Source organism: Oncorhynchus gorbuscha, linkage group LG12 (genome assembly GCF_021184085.1).
Source record: "Oncorhynchus gorbuscha isolate QuinsamMale2020 ecotype Even-year linkage group LG12, OgorEven_v1.0, whole genome shotgun sequence".
NCBI lineage: Eukaryota > Metazoa > Chordata > Actinopteri > Salmoniformes > Salmonidae > Oncorhynchus > Oncorhynchus gorbuscha.
Window position 1 is genome coordinate 6,805,831 of NC_060184.1, and position 22,660 is coordinate 6,828,490.

Here is a 22,660-nt window from a genome sequence, read left to right on the forward strand (position 1 = left end):
TGCTGTGTGTGTGTAGTGTGTAGTGTGTAGTGTGCTGTGTGTAGTGTGTAGTGTGTAGTGTGCTGTGTGTAGTGTGTAGTGTGTAGTGTGCTGTGTGTAGTGTGTAGTGTGTAGTGTGTAGTGTGTAGTGTGCGTGTGTGTGTGTGTAGTGTGTAGTGTGCTGTGTGTAGTGTGTAGTGTGTAGTGTGCTGTGTGTGTGTAGTGTGCTGTGTGTAGTGTGCTGTGTGTAGTGTGTAGTGTGTAGTGTGCTGTGTGTAGTGTGTAGTGTGCTGTGTGTAGTGTGTAGTGTGCACTGCGTAGTGTGCTGTGGATATACAGATGTTCTGACTGATGAATAAATCATGGAGCCAAAGTGACAGAAGACGCCATACTGCACAATCTCTCTTGCTTTTTGTTGGGACCAGCACCAGAACTAGGAGGATAGATGCTAATAAACGATGAACGTTCATTGGTCCATTATAATCAGATGCAAATAGACAATGATGTTCATTGGTCCATTATAATCAGATGCAAATAGACAATGAACGTTCGTTGGTCCATCATTATCAGATGCTAATAAACGTTGAACGTTCATTGGTCCATTATAATCAGATGCAAATAGACAATGATGTTCATTGGTCCATTATAATCAGATGCAAATAGACAATGAACGTTCATTGGTCCATTGTTTTTTTTTTCTCCAAACAGCTCTTACACAAAAAGGACAATATTATAATTTTGGGATGTCATTTCAGCCTCATAGTGTGGATATATTTAGAAAAAAAAAGGAAAATCACGTATTTGACTGCACTTTTAATGATCAAATCATTTCAATCAGTCAATCAATTAATCAATGAATCAATCATCCAGTTAGACACCAACCACCACACCTGTTTCTGCTTGTAGTGTGAGTGTCTGTGTTGAGACCAGCGGGGCTTTAGTCAGTAAGCCAATTCAGCTCTATTGTGGACATCTGGCTGTGGGCGGAGTCCAAGGGGGGTGTCCGGCTGTGGGCGGAGTCCAAGGGGGGTGTCTGGCTGTGGGCGGAGTCCAAGGGGGGTGTCCAGCTGTGGGCGGAGTCCAAGGGGGTATCCGGCTGTGGGCGGAGTCCAAGGGGGTGTCCGGCTGTGGGCGGAGTCCAAGGGGGGTGTCTGGCTGTAGGCGGAGTCCAAGGGGGGTGTCCGGCTGTGGGCGGAGTCCAAGGGGGGTGTCCGGCTGTGGGCGGGGGTCGAGGGGAGTGTCCGGCTGCGGGCGAGGGTCGAGGGGAGTGTGCTCTCAGGCATGTTCTTATGGTCCCTCCATGAAGGTAAGGTGTGAACTGTGGCTAAATGGGCGCCTAGAACAGACATAGAGATAATCACTCTAAATACAACAGTACAGAAATAAAGTAGAATAAATTATAGAATAGAGTAGAATGGAGTAGAGAGAGTAAAATAGAATACAATAGAATGAGTAGAGTAGAGTAGAGTAGAGTAGAGTAGAGTAGAGTAGAGTAGAGTAGAGTAGAATAGAATAGAGTAGAGTAGAATAGAGTAGAATAGATTAGAATGAATTAGAATAGAGTAGAGTAGAGTAGAATAGAGTAGAGTAGAATAGAGTAGAATATATTAGAATGAATTAGAATGGAATAGAGTAGAGTAGAGTAGAATAGATTAGAATAGAGTATGGTAGAGTAGAATAGAGTAGAATAGATTAGAATGAATTAGAATAGAGTAGAGTAGAATAGAGTAGAGTAGAATACAGTAGAGTAGAATACAGTAGAGTAGAATACAGTAGAGTAGAATAGAGTAGAGTAGAATATAGTAGAGTAGAATAGAGTAGAGTAGAATACAGTAGAGTAGAATAGAGTAGAGTAGAATACAGTAGAGTAGAATACAGTAGAGTAGAATACAGTAGAGTATAGTAGAATACAGTAGAGTAGAATAGAGTAGAGTAGAAGAATACAGTAGAGTAGAATAGAGTAGAGTAGAATACAGTAGAGTAGAATAGAGTAGAGAAGAATAGAATACAGTAGAGTAGAGTAGAAGAATACAGTAGAGTAGAGTAGAATAGAGTAGAGTAGAATACAGTAGAGTAGAATAGAGTAGAGTAGAATAGATTAGAATGAATTAGAATACAATAGAGTAGAGTAGAGTAGAGTAGAATATAGTAGAATAAATTATAAACAATCTGGTGTCATCGAAGGTTAGCATTTTTTTGTCATAAATGTTGTTCTGGAGGCAGCTCTGCAGAGTGGTTACTAGCTGGCACATCTGGTTTTAAACCTCAACCTTATCCTAACCTTAAACCTAATCTTAAATCATAATTTGAATACATTTTTACAATATAGTCAATGTTGACTTTGCAGCTGGCCTAGATAAGGAGGAAATCCCTCAGTTCTGCCTTCAGGACAAGGATCATAACAATAAAGGACAACCTGTATCCTTAGTAACCATTGACCTGTATCCTTAGTAACCATTGACCTGTATCCTTAGTAACCATAGACCTGTATCCTTCCTTATTAACCATAGACCTGTATCCTTCCTTATTAACCATAGACCTGTATCCTTAGTAACCATAGACCTGTATCCTTCCTTATTAACCATAGACCTGTATCCTTCCTTATTAACCATAGACCTGTATCCTTAGTAACCATAGACCTGTATCCTTAGTAACCATAGACCTGTATCCTTCCTTATTAACCATAGACCTGTATCCTTAGTAACCATAGACCTGTATCCTTCCTTATTAACCATAGACCTGTATCCTTAGTAACCATAGACCTGTATCCTTCCTTATTAACCATAGACCTGTATCCTTAGTAACCATAGACCTGTATCCTTAGTAACCATAGACCTGTATCCTTCCTAACCATATACCTGTATCCTTAGTAACCATAGACCTGTATCCTTAGTAACCATTGACCTGTATCCTTAGTAACCATAGACATGTATCCTTAGTAACCATAGACCTGTATCCTTAGTAACCATAGACCTGTATCCTTAGTGACCATAGACCTGTATCCTTAGTGACCATATACCTGTATCCTTAGTAACCATAGATCTGTATCCTTCCTTATTAACCATAGACCTGTATCCTCATTAACCATAGACCTGTATCCTTAGTAACTATAGAACTGTATCCTTAGTAACCATAGACCTGTATCCTTAGTAACCATAGACCTGTATCCTTATTAGCCATAGACCTGTATCCTTAGTAACCATAGACCTGTATCCTTAGTAACCATAGACCTGTATCCTTAGTAACCATAGACCTGTATCCTTAGTAACCATAGACCTGTATCCTTAGTAACCATAGACCTGTATCCTTAGTAACCATAGACCTGTATCCTTAGTAACCATAGACCTGTATCCTTAGTAACCATAGACCTGTATCCTTAGTAACCATAGACCTGTATCCTTAGTAACCATAGACCTGTATCCTTAGTAACCATAGACCTGTATCCTTAGTAACCATAGACCTGTATCCTTAGTAACCATAGACCTGTATCCTTAGTAACCATAGACCTGTATCCTTAGTAACCATAGACCTGTATCCTTAGTAACCATAGACCTGTATCCTTAGTAACCATAGACCTGTATCCTTAGTAACCATTGACCTGTATCCTTAGTAACCATAGACCTGTATCCTTAGTACCTTTATTGTTCTTGCTGTTGGACTTCTCTGCATCTTTAGTTTCCTCCTGAGCCTCGATCTGTAGGACAGGAAGACCGGATTACAGTGTGTGTGTGTGTGTGTGTGTGTGTGTGTGTGTGTGTGTGTGTGTGTGTGTGTGTGTGTGTGTGTGTGTGTGTGTGTGTGTGTGTGTGTGTGTGTGTGTGTGTGTGTGTGTGTGTGTGTGTGTGTGTGTGTGTGTGTGTGTGTGTGTGTGTGTGTGTGAGAGAGAGTGTGTGCTTGTCTACCCTACCTGTGCTCCGTCTATAGGATCCATCTGAATATCTGATTGTCTGGAAATGAGAACACATGAAAAGGCATTTAACTGGTACAAGTTCCAGTCTGTTTACTAGTCAGGCACACAGGATACACGTGGAGAACACAGGGCAACGAAATGCTGACTTGCAGATTCACTTCTCGAACAATGGAACAAACCATAGAAAAAGTAATTAAGTGAATAGATGACTAATAGTGTGCTATTACTGGTAGATATTAAATTCAGAGAGTGACTAATGACCAATAGAAACAGGAGTCAAAAACAAAGAAGAAACATGTATGGGCATTTGACAACAGTGTGATCATTAATTCACTTTTCCCCAGACACTTCAAGTGGTGCCTCTTTCATCAAAATAATCTTGAAACCTTAAAAAAACAAAAAAACATCTGTTATTCTGAGTTGTCTATCATTGCCAGGACATATTCCAGTTGAACAGGGACAGCGTTCCATTCCTCTGGGTGATAAACCGCTCGTGGAATGTTCAACGATGTGACCTAACCCATAATGCACTTGGCAAGGAGCCTAAGAAATCCATATAAAGTTAGCATTCGTAAAACGGTATCCTATTCCACTATGGGGCCCTGGTCAAAAGTAGTGCACTACGTAGGGAATAGGGTGCTATTTGGGGCAAACGTTCCCTGAGTTTACTGTTTTCTGATGCCTGTCAACATTCATATCAACACACCCTATCATCATTCACCTGTACTTACCCATAGGTAGGAAGGACATGGAATATAGAGAAGTCAATGGGTGAGAACAAGTTATTAACCTCTTGTGCCCAGTTCCTAATCAGTCCCTATCCTGGACACCTGGACACTCCATAGATCAATATACAGTTCCTAATCAGTCCCTATCCTGGACACCTGGACACTCCATAGATCAATATACAGTTCCTAACTTCCCTTCCACATTTAGATCAATATTACAGTTCCTGATTTTAAAATGGATTCAATATGTTCATAATCCCCTCAATATACAGTTCAATCAGTCCCTATCCTGGACAATACATAGATCAATATAAGTTCAAAATCAGTTTTTGGACACCTGGATGTAAAATATACATTTAATCAGTCCCTATCCTGACCCCATTTATATCAATATACAGTTAATCAGTCCCTATCCTGGACACCTGGAATACACCCTATATCAATATACAGTTCCTAATCAGTCCCTATCCTGGACACCTGGACACTCCATAGATCAATATTCAGTTCCTAATCAGTCCCTATCCTGGACACTCCATATATCAATATACAGTTCCTAATCAGTCCCTATCCTGGACACCTGGATACTCCATAGATCAATATACAGTTCCTAATCAGTCCCTATCCTGGACACTCCATATATCAATTCAGAGTTCCTAATCAGTCCCTATCCTGGACACCTGGACACTCCAGATCATGATGGAAGTTCCTAATCAGTCCCCATCCTGGAGGCACCTGGAGAGCTCTGATCAATATACAGTTTTAATCAGTCCCTATCCTGGACACCTGGACACTCCATAGATCAATATTTCATAATCAGTCCCTATTTGGACACCTGGACAGCTCCATAGATCAAATACATTCCCATCAGTCCCTATCCTGGACACCTGGACACTCCATAGATCAATATACAGTTCCTAATCAGTCCCTATCCTGGACACCTGGACACTCCATAGATCAATATACAGTTCATAATCAGTCCCTATCCTGGACACTCCATAGATCAATATACAGTTCCTAATCAGTCCCTATCCTGGACACCTGGACACTCCATAGATCAATATACAGTTCCTAATCAGTCCCTATCCTGGACACCTGGACACTCCATAGATCAATATACAGTTCATAATCAGTCCCTTTCCTGGACACTCCATAGATCAATATACAGTTCCTTCGGAAAGTATTCAGACCCCTTGACTTCTTCCACATTTGGGAATATTACAGCCTGATTTTAAAATGGATTCAATTGTTTTTTCCCCTCATCAATCTACACACAATACTTAACAATGATGAAGCAAAAACAGGTTTTTACTTATGTAAATATCACATTTAAAGAAGTATTCAGACCCTTTACTCGGTACCTTGTTGAAGCACCTTTGGCAGCGAATACAGCCTCTAGTCTTCTTGGGTTTGACGCTACAAGCTTGGCACACCTGTATTTGGGGAGTTTCATTCTCCTCTGCAGATCCTCTCAAGCTCTGTCAGGTTGGATGGGGAGCGTCACTGCACAGCTGTTTTCAGGTCTCTCCAGAGATGTTCGATTGGGTTCAAGTCCAGGCTCTAGCTGGGCCACTCAATGACATTCAGAGACTTGTCCCGCAGTTACTCCTGCGTTGTCTTGGCTGTGTGCCTAGGGTTGTTGTCATGATGGAAGGTGAACCTTCGCCCCAGTCTGAGGCCCTGAGAGCTCTGGAGCAGGTTTTCATCAAGGGTCTCTCTGTACTTTGCTCCGTTCATTTTTGCCTTGATCCTGATTTGTCTCCCAGTCACAGCCGCTGAAAAACATCCCCACAGCATGATGTTCCCACCCCCATGCTTCACCGTAGGGATGGTGCCAGGTTTCTTCCAGACGTGACGTTTGGAATTCAGGCAAAAGAGTTCAATCTAGGTTTCATAAGACCAGAGAATCTTGTTTCTCATGGTCTGAGAGACTTTAGGTGAACTCCAATCAAATGGAAACAGGATTCACCTGAGCTTAATTTCGAGTCTCAAAGCAAAGAGGCTGAATGCTTTATATAAATGAGGTATTTCTGTTTTTCATTTTTTTTTTTGTCATTATGGGGTATTGTGATGTCATTATGGGGTATTGTGATGTCATTATAGGGTATTGTGATGTCATTATAGGGTATTGTGATGTCATTATGGGGTATTGCGATTTCATTATGAGGCCTGTGATGTCATTATGGGGTATTGTGATGTCATTATGGGGTATTGTGATGTCATTATGGGTTATTGTGATGTCATTATCACGGGGTATTGTGATGTCATTATGAATTGATGTCATTATGTTATTGTGATGTCATTATCACGGTTAATGTGATGTCATTATGGGGTATTGTGATGTCATTATGGGGTATTGTGATGTCATTATGAGGTGCCTGTGATGTCATTATGGGTATTGTGATGTCATTATGAATATTGTGATGTCATTATGTTATTGTGATGTCATTATCACGGTATTGTGATGTCATTATGGGGTATTGTGATGTCATTATGGGTTATTGTGATGTCATTATGGGGTATTGTGATGTCATTATGGGGTATTGTGATGTCATTATGGGGTATTGTGATGTCATTATGGGTTATTGTGATGTCATTATGGGTTATTGTGATGTCATTATGGGGTATTGTGATGTCATTATGGGCCTGTATTGTGATGTCATTGTGGGGTATTGTGAATCATTATGGGGTATTGTTAATGTCATTATCACGGTATTGTCTGAATTGATGAGCTGCCTTATTTATTTAATCCATTTTAGAATAAAGCTATTAACGTAAAAAAAATGTTAGAAAATGTCTGAATACTGAGCTGCCTGTTGTTAACAATACATTGTCACGGGGTCTGAATACTGAGCTGCCTGTTGTTAACAATACATTGTCACGGGGTCTGAATACTGAGCTGCCTGTTGTTAACAATACATTGTCACGGGGTCTGAATACTGAGCTGCCTGTTGTTAACAATACATTGTCACGGGGTCTGAATACTGTCTTTATGAGCTGCCTGTTGTTAACAATACATTGTCCTCTGATAGGTTAGTTGGAATTTACTGTCCTTTTCACCAAATACGTAAGAAGTGCCTAGGGGTCGGGTTTAAGGCTTGATTTGGAATCAGACATCTGTATTCTACAGTCCTTCTTTAACCAGACACAGCATGGGAGAACCCACATGATATGGGATGAACATGACACTCACCTGCGGCAGTTTATACATACAGTGAGGAGTGTGATGGTGAGGATGAGGATGAGAGAGACGAAGCAGACCTCAGGGGATGAAGAGGACGAGGCTAGAGACCAGTCTACCACATCTACTGGAGCCATGATGACCTTTACCCCCTTCTCTCTCTCTCCCTCTCTCTCTCTCTCTCTCTCTCTCTCACTCTCTCTCTCTCTCTCCTCGCTCTCACTCTCTCTCTCTCTCACTCGCTCTCTCTCATTCGCTCTCTCTCATTCGCTCTCTCTCTGTCCGTCTCTTTCTCTGCTGTGGAATAAAGAGGGTATAGAAGAATGAATAAAAGGTAGATGATATTCCAATAATTTAGACACAATTAAAGGTTCTGACTATAGATTATATATTATTTTACACACCACAGGTTCTGACTATAGATTATATAGTATTTTACACACCACAGGTTCTGACTATAGATTATATAGTATTTTACACACCACAGGTTCTGACTATAGATTATATAGTATTTTACACACCACAGGTGATTATGAGCATTAATGCTATAGTACACGAGTAGACAGAGTCATTAACACACACACACACACCGAAACAATAGCATGCAAACAGCATACACACCCACAGTAAAATGTAGGAAGATAGATACAGATTTTTAACATTTGCTGAGTGAAACTTACTTTGTCTGCCGAGGCTCTGTAGGCTAAACTGTCAAATTGAAGTCAGTCATTCTATCAACTAATCAAGTCTGCGTTTGCCATCGACCAAACTGAACTCATTATCACCACTCTTCAGTACTGTTCTGTGTCTCTGTCTAAAGGTTATTATCTTAGTCCCTATCCGGCTACTGAAATGTCACAGATCTTGTCCTCATACCACACATTCCTTGAGGTTTGTGGAAATGCATAATGATAGAAACATTCTACTGGTGCAGTGAAATTTCTGATGTTCCGACAACAACCTGATTACTGAACCGCAAAAGAAAGTAACATGTTGATGAGAGTTAACAGAATTTGCACTGACAGGTTGTCAGTTGAGGTAGTTGAGTACGGATGAGCTGTGGCGTCACATTGTTTATTAGCGACTTGTTTCTTTAAGTACTCATTTGTTGTGCTGCTATTGGAATAAACGTTGTGGATCTTAATGTTTTTCCTTATCCTTTTAAGTGTAGGGGACAGTATTTTGATGTTTGGATGAAAAACGTACCCAAATTAAACTGCCTTTTTCTCAGGCCTGGAATCTAGAATATGCATATAATTGTCAGGTTAGGATAGAAAACACTCTAACGTTTCCAAAACTGTCAAAATATTGTCTGTGAGTATAACAGAACTGATATTGCAGGCGATAACCTGAGGAAAATCCAACCAGGAAGTGGCCTCTATTTTGAAAGCTCCATGTTCCAGCCTGCCTTCGCTCCTTTTAAAGGGATATCAACCAGATTCATTTTCCTATGGCTTCCCCATGGTGTGAACAGTCTTTAGACATAGTTTCAGGCTTTTATTTTGAAAAATTAGCGAGAAAGATCACATCGCGTCATTGTTGGATGCCAGCAGTGTTGGAGCAGCCATTCTCTCTCTCTCCTATTGAAGAAGCTACAGTCCCAGTTGATATATTATAAATAATTGTAAAAACAACCTGAGGATTGATTATAAAAAACATTTGACATGTTTCTACGAACATTACGGATACTATTTGGAATTTTCATCTACGATGTCGTGACCGCTCGAGCCTGTGGATTTCTGAACATAACGCGCCAAACAAATGGAGGTATTTTGGATATAAAAATAATCTTTATGGAACAAAAGCTAAGCTGTGTTTTGCTATATTGCAATATTTTTAGTAATTTAATTTGAATTTGGCGCTCTGCAATTCAGCAGTGGTTGAAGAAAATGAAACGGGATGGATGCATCAAGAAGTTAAAATCCTAGACTATCGGACCACCATTTTATTACATTAGAAATCCCCAACCAACCAAGGATTATCAAAAACCGCTCTATAAATTCTCGGACATCCCAAAGATTCCAAGATGCCCTTCCAGACTCCCTCCACCTACCCAAGGACATCGGAGTAGAAAAATTGTTAACCACCTAATCGAGGATCTAAATTTAACCCAGTCGCAGCTCTAAAAACAAAAACATGATGGCCTACCCAGACGACGCTGGGCCAGTTGTGCACTGCCTTATGGGACTCCCAATCATAGCCAGATGTGATGCAGCCTGAATTTGAACCAGTGACTGCAGTGATGCCTCGAGCGCCAGACAGGGAGAGCGGGAGCAGGCGTGACAAATCCATCCACTTCTAGATTAGACTACCTCAATGCTCTACTCTCCAGCTACCTGGATAAAGCACTAAATAAACTTGAGTTAGTGCTAAATACAGCTGTTGGAATCTTGACTAAAACCCCAAAATGTGATCATATTACTCCAGTGCCTCTCTACACTGGCTTCCTGTTAAGGCTAGGGCAGAATTCAAGGTTTTACTGCTAACCTAAAAAGCATTACATGGACTTGCTCCTACACTACCGTTCAAAATTTTGCTGTCACTTAGAAATGTCCTTGTTGTTGAAAGAAAAGGTATGTTAGCACAGCTGAAAACTGTTGTGCTGATTATAGAAGCAATAAAACTGTCCTTCTTTAGACTAGTTGAGTATCTGGAGCATCAGTGTTTGTGGGTTCGATTACAGGCTCAAAATGGCCAGAAACAAAGTACTTTCTTCTGAAACTCATCAGTCTATTCTTGTTCTGAGAAATGAAGGCTATTCCATTCGAGAAATTGCCAAGAAACTGAAGATCTCGTAAAATGCTGTGTACTACTCCCTTCACAGAACAGCGCAAAATGGCTCTAACCAGAATAGAAAGAGGAGTGGGAGGCCCCGGTGCAAGAGGACAAGTACATTAGAGTGTCTAGTTTGAGAAACAACTGGCAGCTTCATTAAATGGTATCCGCAATGAAAAAAATAGCAAAAACAAGGATGTGACCCCAAACTTTTGAAAGGTAGTGTATCTCTCTGATTTGGTCCTGCCGTACATTCCTACGGTCACAAAACGGAGGCCTCCTCCCTTGAATTTCTAAGCAAACAGCTGGAGGGAGGTCTTTGTTCTATGATAATGTAGGGCTGTGATAATGTATCAACTGTGATAATGTAGGGCTCCTGATACAGGATCAGTTTGGCATTTTATATAATATTGAATAAGAGGAAGGACCTGATCCTAGATCTCTGTTGGACCCAGGCCTTCGTGAAAAGGGTCAGTTGGGTCTTCTCCCGAGCTCTCAAGTGGAAGACTCTGATTGTACACAAGAGGTCACAATGTTCTTCTTCTTAGTCGTCCGTGGCTTCACTTTCACTGGTTCTGGAAGAGTGGTCCTCTAAAAACAGCTAATCAGCCGTGTCGATGTCGATATCGACACATGTCGATGATCCCCAGTGGGGTGATGAGAGTCGTTTAGTCGATGATGGTTTGAAGAGAGTAACAGGATGGTCCTAATTAAATTCACTTACTTAGATACAGTGCTTAGAACGGCTACGCAGCCGTAACATTGATTGTTAGAGAGGCTACTTTGTCGTCTTCACCTCGTGTTGATTTTCAGGATCGTAACCAATGGAGATCTAAGCTGCAGCTTGAGTCCTTCTGGTCTTGTATGTTAATTCTCAACCCACTCGCGTAATAAGGGGGTCGTTTCCATCATGCTGTCACGCTTTCTGAACTTCCTCGGGGCGTGGCTAGTTACTGGGGCAAAGTATCATCAAAACTATGATCTCGTTAGAAAACTAAAATCACATTATGTCTTTACAAAAATATTCTCTTCATCCTTGATATTTCCCACACCATGTAAAGGATGAAAACCTGACATACACAATGTGAAAACTCTTCCAAGTGACAATATTTTTGTTATAAAAATGTTATACATTTTTTTCATGACATCACAAAATAGACATTAATTTCCCATATTCCATCTCTCATCATTCCCCACATCTGGATGTTCACTTTTGGACATTAGAGTTTTTTGGGCGGCAAAATGTCTCTGTAACAAAGATATTCCAATCACCACTACTGAAGACCAAAAAGAGTCATCTGCAGCATACAATTTAGGATTGGCATGAGGTGTCATCAAACCCCCACACCAATCCCTCCTCCCCTCTGTGGGTGAGAGGGGTCTGGTGGACGGCAGATCCATTGTAAACCTGATCTTCGGATGCACACAGGAGAGTCATGGCAATGTGTACGGCTAGACTGTGAGTGTGTACAGCCAGACGGAACACTGACAGTACAGAGCTAATTTTCACTGTTGTGAAACTGTTGTGTTGCTTCCATGTTGTGTTGCTACCATGTTGTTGTCATGTTGTGTTGCTACCATGCTATGTTGTCATGTTGTGCTGCTACCATGCTGCCATGTTGTGCTGCTACCATGTTGTTGTCATGTTGTGTTGCTACCATGTTGTTGTCATGTTGTGCTGCTGCCATGTTGTTGTCATGTGTTGCTACCATGCTGTGTTGTCATGTTGTGTTGCTACCATGCTGTGTTGTCATGTTGTGTTGCTACCATGCTATGTTGTCATGTTGTGTTGCTACCATATTGTTGTCATGTTGTGTTGCTACCATGCTATGTTGTCATGTTGTGTTGCTACCATGCTGTGTTGTCATGTTGCTACCATGCTGTGTTGTCATGTTGTGTTGCTACCATGCTATGTTGTCATGTTGTGTTGCTACTATGTTGTTGTCATGTTGTGTTGCTACCATGCTGTGTTGTCATGTTGTGTTGCTACCATGTTGTTGTCATGTTGTGTTGCTACCATGTTGTTGTCATGTTGTGTTGCTACCATGCTGTGTTGTCATGTTGTGTTGCTACCATGCTGTGTTGTCATGTTGTGTTGCTACCATGTTGTTGTCATGTTGTGTTGCTACCATGCTATGTTGTTGTCTTAGGTCATTTTTTATTCCCAGCCCCCGTCCCCGCAGGAGGCCTTTAGCCTTTTTGTAGGCCGTCATTGTAAATAAGAATTTGATCTTAACTAACTTGCCTATTTAAATAAAAGGTTAAATAAAAAATAAACCAAATTTAAAAAAAGTTACAACTCTATGTCACGAACCTCGCCGAAGATGGTGCCTCTTCCTGTTCGGGCGGTGCTCGGCGGTCGTCGTCACCGGCCTATTAGCTGCCATCGATTCCCTTTCCGTTTGTTTCTGGTTATTGGGTTTAATTGGGTACACCTGTTTTGTAATAGGGTTTGTTTGTAGGTTATTTAAGGGCACTAGGCCCGCTGGGTATTTGTGCGGGCTTGTTTCTTGTTACTCTGTGTTAGATGGTGATATTTTGTTCTTATCCTTATTCGCCGGACTATTTCTGTCCTGTTGTTTGGACTGGCAACTTGTATGCGCCCTGTGTGTTGGCGTGATCGTTTTTGTTGCGCTGGTGAATAAATTTGACAAACTGACTGAACCCTGCTCTCTGCCCCTGATTCCACCCACCACTCCTAGTTATCGTAACACTAGGCCAAATCAGCAACTGAAGTAGGCTGACAGACACACATTTCTAACATAACTGGCCTACTGTGAACAGGTTTTCACCCGCCTGTCTGTTTGCTAGTATCACCTTACACTGGAGAGCAGGTAGGCTAGCTAGCATGCAGTCATAAGAGTACCTGTTAACTCTGACCTTTAGCCTACTTCCTGGCCCTGTAGGCCAGTGTCCCTGCCTTGCCTGACACCATCTATGACATCAGCAGTGATACTTATAAGCACCAGTGTAGACCAAAGACAAAACATAAACACCCAGATAATACAAACCAAGACGGTGACTGATACAGAGCCACACCTGGAGAGGGACACTTCTACAACTCTAGACAGTGCCTCATCTTTTTCACCTCAAGTATGATTGTGGTGACATTTCCCTTATATTGAATTTCACAACCTATGGAATTTATGGGTGAAAGGCTTTTACAATTTTCCTGGGTGGCCATTCTGTTTGAGTTATCATTCCATTCCTTGTCATGCGTTCTACAATAGCCTGGTCTCAGATCTGTCTAACAGCACAAACATACTGTATCTGGGACCATTTCTGGGGCTATTTCTACAAATTAAGAAACTAACACAGAGATGAAGCAACAACATTCTAGAAATGTAAACTAGAAACACAGAGAGATGAAGCAACAACATTCTAGAAATCTAAACTAGAAACACAGAGAGATGAAGCAACAACATTCTAGAAATCTAAACTAGAAACACAGAGAGATGAAGCAACAACATTCTAGAAATACAGAGAGATGAAGCAACAACATTCTAGAAATCTAAACTAGAAACACAGAGAGATGAAGCAACAACATTCTAGAAATCTAAACTAGAAACACAGAGAGATGAAGCAACAACATTCTAGAAATCTAAACTAGAAACACAGAGAGATGAAGCAACAACATTCTAGAAATCTAAACTAGAAACACAGAGAGATGAAGCAACAACATTCTAGAAACACAGAGAGATGAAGCAACAACATTCTAGAAATCTAAACTAGAAACACAGAGATGACGCAACAACATTCTAGAAACACAGAGAGATGAAGCAACAACATTCTAGAAATCTAAACTAGAAACACAGAGATGAAGCAACAACATTCTAGAAATCTAAACTAGAAACACAGAGATGAAGCAACAACATTCTAGAAATCTAAACTAGAAACACAGAGAGATGAAGCAACAACATTCTAGAAATCTAAACTAGAAACACAGAGATGAAGCAACAACATTCTAGAAATCTAAACTAGAAACACTGAGAGATGAAGCAACAACATTCTAGAAATCTAAACTAGAAACAGAGATGAAGCAACAACATTCTAGAAATACAGAGAGATGAAGCAACAACATTCTAGAAACACAGAGAGATGAAGCAACAACATTCTAGAAACACAGAGAGATGAAGCAACAGCATTCTAGAAATCTAAACTAGAAACACAGAGATGAAGCAACAACATTCTAGAAACACAGAGAGATGAAGCAACAACATTCTAGAAATCTAAACTAGAAACACAGAGATGAAGCAACAACATTCTAGAAATCTAAACTAGAAACACAGAGATGAAGCAACAACATTCTAGAAATCTAAACTAGAAACACAGAGAGATGAAGCAACAACATTCTAGAAATCTAAACTAGAAACACAGAGAGATGAAGCAACAACATTCTAGAAATCTAAACTAGAAACACAGAGATGAAGCAACAACATTCTAGAAATCTAAACTAGAAACACTGAGAGATGAAGCAACAACATTCTAGAAATCTAAACTAGAAACACAGAGAGATGAAGCAACAACATTCTAGAAATACAGAGAGATGAAGCAACAACATTCTAGAAACACAGAGAGATGAAGCAACAACATTCTAGAAATCTAAACTAGAAACACAGAGAGATGAAGCAACAACATTCTAGAAATCTAAACTAGAAACACAGAGAGATGAAGCAACAACATTCTAGAAATCTAAACTAGAAACACAGAGATGAAGCAACAACATTCTAGAAATCTAAACTAGAAACACAGAGATGAAGCAACAACATTCTAGAAATCTAAACTAGAAACACAGAGATGAAGCAACAACATTCTAGAAATCTAAACTAGAAACACAGAGAGATGAAGCAACAACATTCTAGAAATCTAAACTAGAAACACAGAGAGATGAAGCAACAACATTCTAGAAATCTAAACTAGAAACACAGAGAGATGAAGCAACAACATTCTAGAAATCTAAACTAGAAACACTGAGAGATGAAGCAACAACATTCTAGAAATCTAAACTAGAAACACAGAGAGATGAAGCAACAACATTCTAGAAATACAGAGAGATGAAGCAACAACATTCTAGAAACACAGAGAGATGAAGCAACAACATTCTAGAAATCTAAACTAGAAACACAGAGAGATGAAGCAACAACATTCTAGAAATCTAAACTAGAAACACAGAGAGATGAAGCAACAACATTCTAGAAACACAGAGAGATGAAGCAACAACATTCTAGAAACACAGAGAGATGAAGCAACAACATTCTAGAAATCTAAACTAGAAACACAGAGATGAAGCAACAACATTCTAGAAACACAGAGAGATGAAGCAACAACATTCTAGAAATCAAACAGAAACACAGAGATGAAGCAACAACATTCTAGAAACTAAACTAGAAACACAGAGATGAAGCAACAACATTCTAGAAATCTAAACTAGAAAAACACAGAGAGATGAAGCAACAACATTCTAGAAATCTAAACTAGAAACACAGAGAGATGAAGCAACAACATTCTAGAAATCTAAACTAGAAACACAGAGATGAAGCAACAACATTCTAGAAATCTAAACTAGAAACACAGAGAGATGAAGCACACAAATACACAAATACACACAAATCTAAGTAAAGGGATAGAATGAGAATATGTACATATAAATATATGGATGAGCGATGACAGAGCTGCATAGGCAAAATGCAATAAATAGTATAGAATACAGTATATACATATGAGATGGGCAATGTAAGATATGTAAACATTATTAAAGTGACTAGTGATCCATTTATTAAAGAGACCAATGATGTCAAGTCTGTATGTTGGCATCAGCCTCTCTGTGTTAGTGATGGCCTTGAGATAGAAGCTGTTTTTCAGTCTCTCGGTCCCAGCTTTGATGCACCTGTACTGACCTCGCCTTCTGGATGATAGAGGGTGAACAGGCAGTGTGGCTCAGGTGGTTGATGTCCTTGATGATCTTTATGGCCTTCCTGTAACATCGGGCGGTGTAGGTGTCCTGGAGGGCAGGTAGTTTGCCCCCGGTGATGTGTTGTGCAGACCTCACTACCCTTTGGAGAGCCTTACGGTTGTGGGCGGAGCAGTTGCCGTACCAGGCGGTGATACAGCCCAACAGGATGCTCTCAATTGTACATCTGTAAAAGTTTGTGAGAGTTTTAGGAGACAAGCCAAATTTCTTCATCCTCCTGAGGTTGAAGAGGCGCTGTTGCGCCTTCTTCACCACACTGTCTGTGTGGGTGGGACCATTTCAGTTTGTCCGTGATGTGTACGCCGAGGAACTTAAAACTTTACACCTTTACACATGTGGAGGGGGGGGTGGAGGTGCTTCCTCTACTGTTACCTGAAATCCACAATCATCTCCTTTGTTTTGTTGACGTTGAGTGAGAGGTTATTTTCCTAGCACCAGACTCCGCCAGGGCCCTGACCGCCTCCCTGTAGACTGTCTCATCATTGTTGGTTAACAGGCCTACCAGTGTTGTGTCATCTGCAAACTTGATTGAGTTGGAGGCGTGCATGGCCACGCAGTTGTGGGTGAACAGGGATTACAGGAGGGGGCTGAGCATGCACCTTTGTGGGGCCCCAGTGTTGAGGATCAGGGAAGTGGAGATGTTGTTTCCTACCTTCACCAACTGGGGGCGGCCCGTCAGGAAGTACAGGACCCAGTTGCACAGAGCGGGGTCGAGACCCAGGGCCTCAAGGTTAATGATGAATTTGGAGGGTACTATGGTGTTAAATGCTGAGCTGTAGTCGATGAACAGCATTCTTACATAGGTATTCCTCTTATCCAGATGGGTTAGGGCAATGTGCAGTGTGATTTTGATTGCATCATCTGTGGACCTATTTGGGCGGTAAGTAAATTGAAGTGGGTCTAGGGTGTCAGGTAGGGTGGAGGTGATATGGTCCTTGACTAGTCTCTCAAAGCACTTCATGATGACGGAAGTGAGTGCTACGGGGCGATAATCATTTAGTTTAGTTCAGTTACCTTAGCTGTCTTAGGTACACAAACAATTGTGGCCATCTTGAAGCATGTGGGGACAGCAGACTGAGATAGGAAGAGATTGAATAAGTCCGTAAACACACCAGCCAGCTGGCACTGTGTTATCCTCAAAGCGGGCGAAGAAGATGTTTAGTTTGTCTGGAAGTAAAACATCGGTCTCAGCGACTTGGCTGGTTTTCCTTTTGTAGTCCGTGATTGTCTGTAGACCCATCTCCTATACACTTCCTTATAAACTCACTCAGCGAATCAGCGTATACTTCAGTATTATTCTCTGAGTCTACCCGGAACATATCCCAGTCCTCGTGATCAAAACAGTCATGAAGCGTCGATTCCCGATTGGTCAGACCAGCGTTGAATACTCCATGTGTAACTCTGTGTTGTTGTTTACTCCATGTGTAACTGTGTGTTGTTGTTTACTCCATGTGTAACTCTGTGTTGTTGTTTACTCCATGTGTAACTCTGTTGTCTGGTCACACTGCTATGCTTTTTCTTGGCCAGGTCGCAGTTGTAAATGAGAACTTGTTCTCAACTAGCCTACCTGAAATAAAGGTGAAATAAAAATAATAATAAAAATAGTCCTTAGCACTGGTACTTCCTGTTTGAGTTTCTGCCTATACATGAAGGGAGGAGCAAAATGGAGTCGTGGTCAGATTTGCCGAAAGGAGGGCGAGGTAGGGCCTTGTATGCATTGCGAAAGTAAGTGCCCTATTATAAGCTTTAAACAAACCTCTGTCAAACCAAGCCCTGGGTTGGGGGACTGCACAGGTTCTCCACATAAGAAGGAATGAGAGTTAAAAAAATATACATATATATTTTTAAACACGCTAGACAAGCTATTATCGTCACATTTCACCTCTCTGTCTGCTCCTGAACAGTCACAGAACAGTCACAGGTATCAAATACCACACAACACCTGTCTCTCTGCTCCAGTGTGATTCAACAACACACAACACGCCTGTTGCTGTGAACAGTCAGTTATCAAATACCATACAACACTCCTGTTTCTGTGGGTACAGCTCCCTCTACATCGTTATTCTCCCTCCACCTCATTGTTCTCCCTCCACATCGTTGTTCTCCCTCCACATCGTTATTCTCCCTCTACATCATTGTTCTCCCTCCACATCGTTGTTCTCCCTCTACATCGTTATTCTCCCTCCACATCGTTATTCTCCCTCCACATCGTTATTCTCCCTCCACATCGTTGTTCTCCCTCCACATCGTTGTTCTCCCTCCACATCGTTATTCTCCCTCCACATCGTTGTTCTCCCTCCACATCGTTATTCTCCCTCTACATCGTTGTTCTCCCTCCACATCGATATTCTCCCTCTACATTGTTATTCTCCCTCCACATCGTTATTCTCCCTCCACATCGTTATTCTCCCTCCACATCGTTATTCTCCCTCCACATCGTTAGTCTCCCTCCACATCGTTAGTCTCCCTCCACATCGTTAGTCTCCCTCCACATCGTTATTCTCCCTCCACATCGTTGTTCTCCCTCCACATCGTTAGTCTCCCTCCACATCGTTATTCTCCCTCCACATCGTTATTCTCCCTCTACATCGTTATTCTTCCTCCACATCGTTATTCTCCCTCCACATCGTTGTTCTCCCTCCACATCGTTATTCTCCCTCCACATCGTTGTTCTCCCTCCACATCGTTGTTCTCCCTCCACATCGTTATTCTCCCTCCTCATCGTTGTTCTCCCTCCACATCGTTATTCTCCCTCCACATCTTTGTTCTCCCTCCACATCGTTGTTCTCCCTCCACATCGTTGTTCTTCCTCTATATCGACTTCATGATGCTGGTGGTTTAATGTCCTCAGTCAGACAGCCAGTGGTAGCAGAAGCAAGAGGCAGGTGAAATCTAGCAACCTACAAGTGATCAAAATAAATTAATAGTAATAATAATAATAATAATAACAATAATAATAATAACAATAATAATACTACTAACAGCAATAATAACAACAACAATAATAACAACATTAACAATAACAATAATAATAACAATAACAATAATAACAACAATAACAATAATAACAACAATAATAATAACAATATTTACAATAATAATAATAACAACAACAGTAATAATAATAACAACAACAATACTAATAATAATAATAATATTTACAATAATAATATTTACAATAATAATAATATTTACAATAATAATAATAATAACAATAACAATAATAATAATAGCAATAGTAACAATAATAACAATAAGAATACTAGTAACAAGAATAATAACAACAATACTAATAATAATATTTACAATAATAATAATAATAATAATAATAATAATAATAATAATAATAATAATAATAACAATAATAATACTAGTAACAACAATAATAACAACAATACTAATAATAATATTTACAATAATAATAACAATAATAATACTAGTAACAACAATAATAACAATAATAATCATTCATTTAATTTGTAATCTCAATTTTAATAACAATAATAACAATAAATATTTACAATAAAATAATAATAATTTTTTAAATCAAATAATAAAACAACAGAAATTGTAATAACAACAATCAAATGGTATTTACATGTGTTGTCACTGAATAAACATACTGTAGGTCTTAGAGAGTCTGGGCACAGCAGTCCACTGCAAAGGAGTGATTTGTGCGACATGCCTAAATAAATGTATGCTAAACAGAGAACGGACTAAATTCAAGCACTGACCTACATTTAGCGGGCAGTGGCGCAGTATGAGGCGCTATGACGACACACATCTAATGGCTTAGTACATGGGGGGGTACACATCGCCATAAAATATAACCTAGGCTGTTTTTAGTCACATATTATAGTCACAATAAGATGCATCATGCCCATCGGGGGCAAACGGGCACGTGCCCCCCCCCCACCTTCAGATTTGTCCTGTTTCTCTGTAATAGTACTAGTCACTACTACCCAGAAGCCATTGCTGGCTATCAATCAAATTAGAGTAGCTAGACTGTCTGACTATCGTTGCAGGCATATCTGCTGGAAAGGGTTGACAAGACTTTTAGAAAAGCAAGCAATAACTAATATGTATTGAATAGGACTCAAATTCCTTTCAATCTTTTACCCAGATTTTTTAGCAGAGATACAGAGTAGCATGTTTAGTCAGCAGGATAAAGAAAAGCTTAAAAGAGGCATGCTGAGATATGAAGAGAAATATACATAGAACTAAGCCTAATGATTATGGGCTCTAGATTGCAGGAAAAAGCTGTTTCAGGTGTTTGAAAAAATGCTTAATTCTCCTAGTCTCGCCCCCCTCTAGACCAACCCTCAGTCATCTTCACATACTTTGTGTCCCTTCAGATTGTTGGTGTGTATGACGCCCCTGAATAACTAAACAACCTTTTTTTTTCTCCATGCACAGGAGAAACAGGACTTATATTTCATGGCTTATATTAATTCAATCATAGGAATGTGTTCTTAACTGACTTAAAGGTTTTTAAAAAAAAACATAAAAACAAATTATAACATAAAACATAAAAACATAAAAAACAAATTAAAATAGGTAGCTTCACATGAAATGCTGATTAATGATTTCTAATAATATTCTAATAAAAAGAAAATATCTGAAGGTAATTTTGGCATTTTTACAAGTGAAGATTGCAGGGCCTCACTATACGTTTAAAAACAGACGATATCTATGAATGAATTTACAATAAATACATTATTTACAACTTGTAAATAATGCAATGGGTCACAATTTGTTGTAGCTAAATAGCGCCATCTAGTGCACTAACTGAGGAAGAGCGTCCTCAAAGCCAGCTACCTACTGCGCATGTTATATTTTTTTATAAGCCCCATCTTTCATAGCCTGTTCCCATATCTCTTTGGCATCTTGCCATCTCCTGGTCATTCATTTCTGATGTTTGGCATTAAAATGCGATTATGACAGTAACCTTTTCAATGTGTTGAACTATTTTGTTTCTCAATTTGTTCTTGTGAGAACTAGTGGAACGACAAGAGACCTACCTGGTTAAATAAAGGTGAAATAAAAATATTAAAAAAAAAAAAGAGAAAGAATTGTCAGTGCAACGTCGTCCGACACGTCGTAGGCCGTCATTGTAAATAAGAATGTGTTCTTAACCGTTTTGCCTAGTTAAAAAGTAAATAAAAATAAATAAACAGAGAGAGAGAGAGAAAGGCGAGCACGGTATGACATATGAGCCTGGCACTCAGGCTACCTCATGTCTGAACATTTCCCGCGAGTTGCTGACGGGGCGGGTCTAAATTCAGGAAAGACGGTATCTGATTGGACTGAAACAGATTCCGCGCCAAATATGCAAAGTAGAGATGGTCACATGGACCAATCAAGATTCAGAACTGAGTTCACCGCGTACTTAGTGGCGCGAAAATCCTGCATTTCTGTAAAGACCTATGTAGAAACGGTCACGTCTTGAGTCTGTAAAAGTTTGTTATATTTGGAAAATATAGAATTACGAAATGGCGGCTGATTCTGTGGACGATCGGGAGATGAGAGAAGCACAGAGAGAATATCTGGACTTCTTAGATGACGATGTAAGTAGCATATAATTGCTTGAAAAATATCATGCTTACTTTGTATGCCTTATGCCTATGGACAAATGGAAACCATGCGGCGATGAGTGACAATAGAGAGCGACAGTAATGGCGTCTTTTTGTAGCTATTAACACTGTTTGTTGAGAAAAGCCGATCGGGAAATGAATGGAGTTTAGTTTCTCGATAAACGCCGATAATAAGTGATGTGGGAAACACCGGCTTAGGCATAGGCATATACGGTTTTTGTTCTATGAGATTAATCTAAATCAACTAACATCGCTTTAAAAATAACATTTAAAAAAGCATTTTGACGCTTTTATGTAATAATTAAAAAGGTGAAGCACACCTAACAGTTAAGTAATTCATGAAGCTCATGTTAACTGACTGTTATTATCTCATAAAACCTAACCTATATGACCGCCTGAACCTGTGTTAACCTCAGACCTTATTTTCGACGTTTATTCCAAAACTCATTATTTTCCCCCAATAACAAATAACCATATCTACGTCGTGTGGTTTTTAATCACTACAAGCTGACGAGATCAAATCAA

General features: G+C 40.0%; 2 protein-coding genes across 2 annotated transcripts in view; one reads left to right on the plus strand and one right to left on the minus strand.

The window, feature by feature from the left end:
* Window positions 1-785: 785 nt before the first annotated feature.
* On the minus strand, window positions 786-9,068 carry LOC123991534 (translation initiation factor IF-2-like). Its single transcript, XM_046293154.1, has 5 exons — window positions 8,476-9,068; window positions 7,808-8,092; window positions 3,887-3,926; window positions 3,616-3,673; window positions 786-1,315 (listed from the first exon to the last, which is right to left on the minus strand). Exons 2-5 carry the CDS (start codon window positions 7,930-7,932, stop codon window positions 921-923), a joined length of 618 nt encoding a protein of 205 aa, XP_046149110.1. The 5' UTR covers window positions 7,933-8,092; window positions 8,476-9,068; the 3' UTR covers window positions 786-920.
* A 12,877-nt stretch (window positions 9,069-21,945) lies between these two features.
* mcm3 (minichromosome maintenance complex component 3) overlaps window positions 21,946-22,660 on the plus strand; it is a 31,239-nt gene continuing 30,524 nt past the window's right edge. Inside the window, exon 1 of the mRNA XM_046293155.1 lies at window positions 21,946-22,108. Within this exon, the coding sequence (XP_046149111.1) occupies window positions 22,034-22,108 (75 nt within the window). The 5' untranslated portion in view covers window positions 21,946-22,033. The remainder of the gene's footprint in view (window positions 22,109-22,660) is intronic.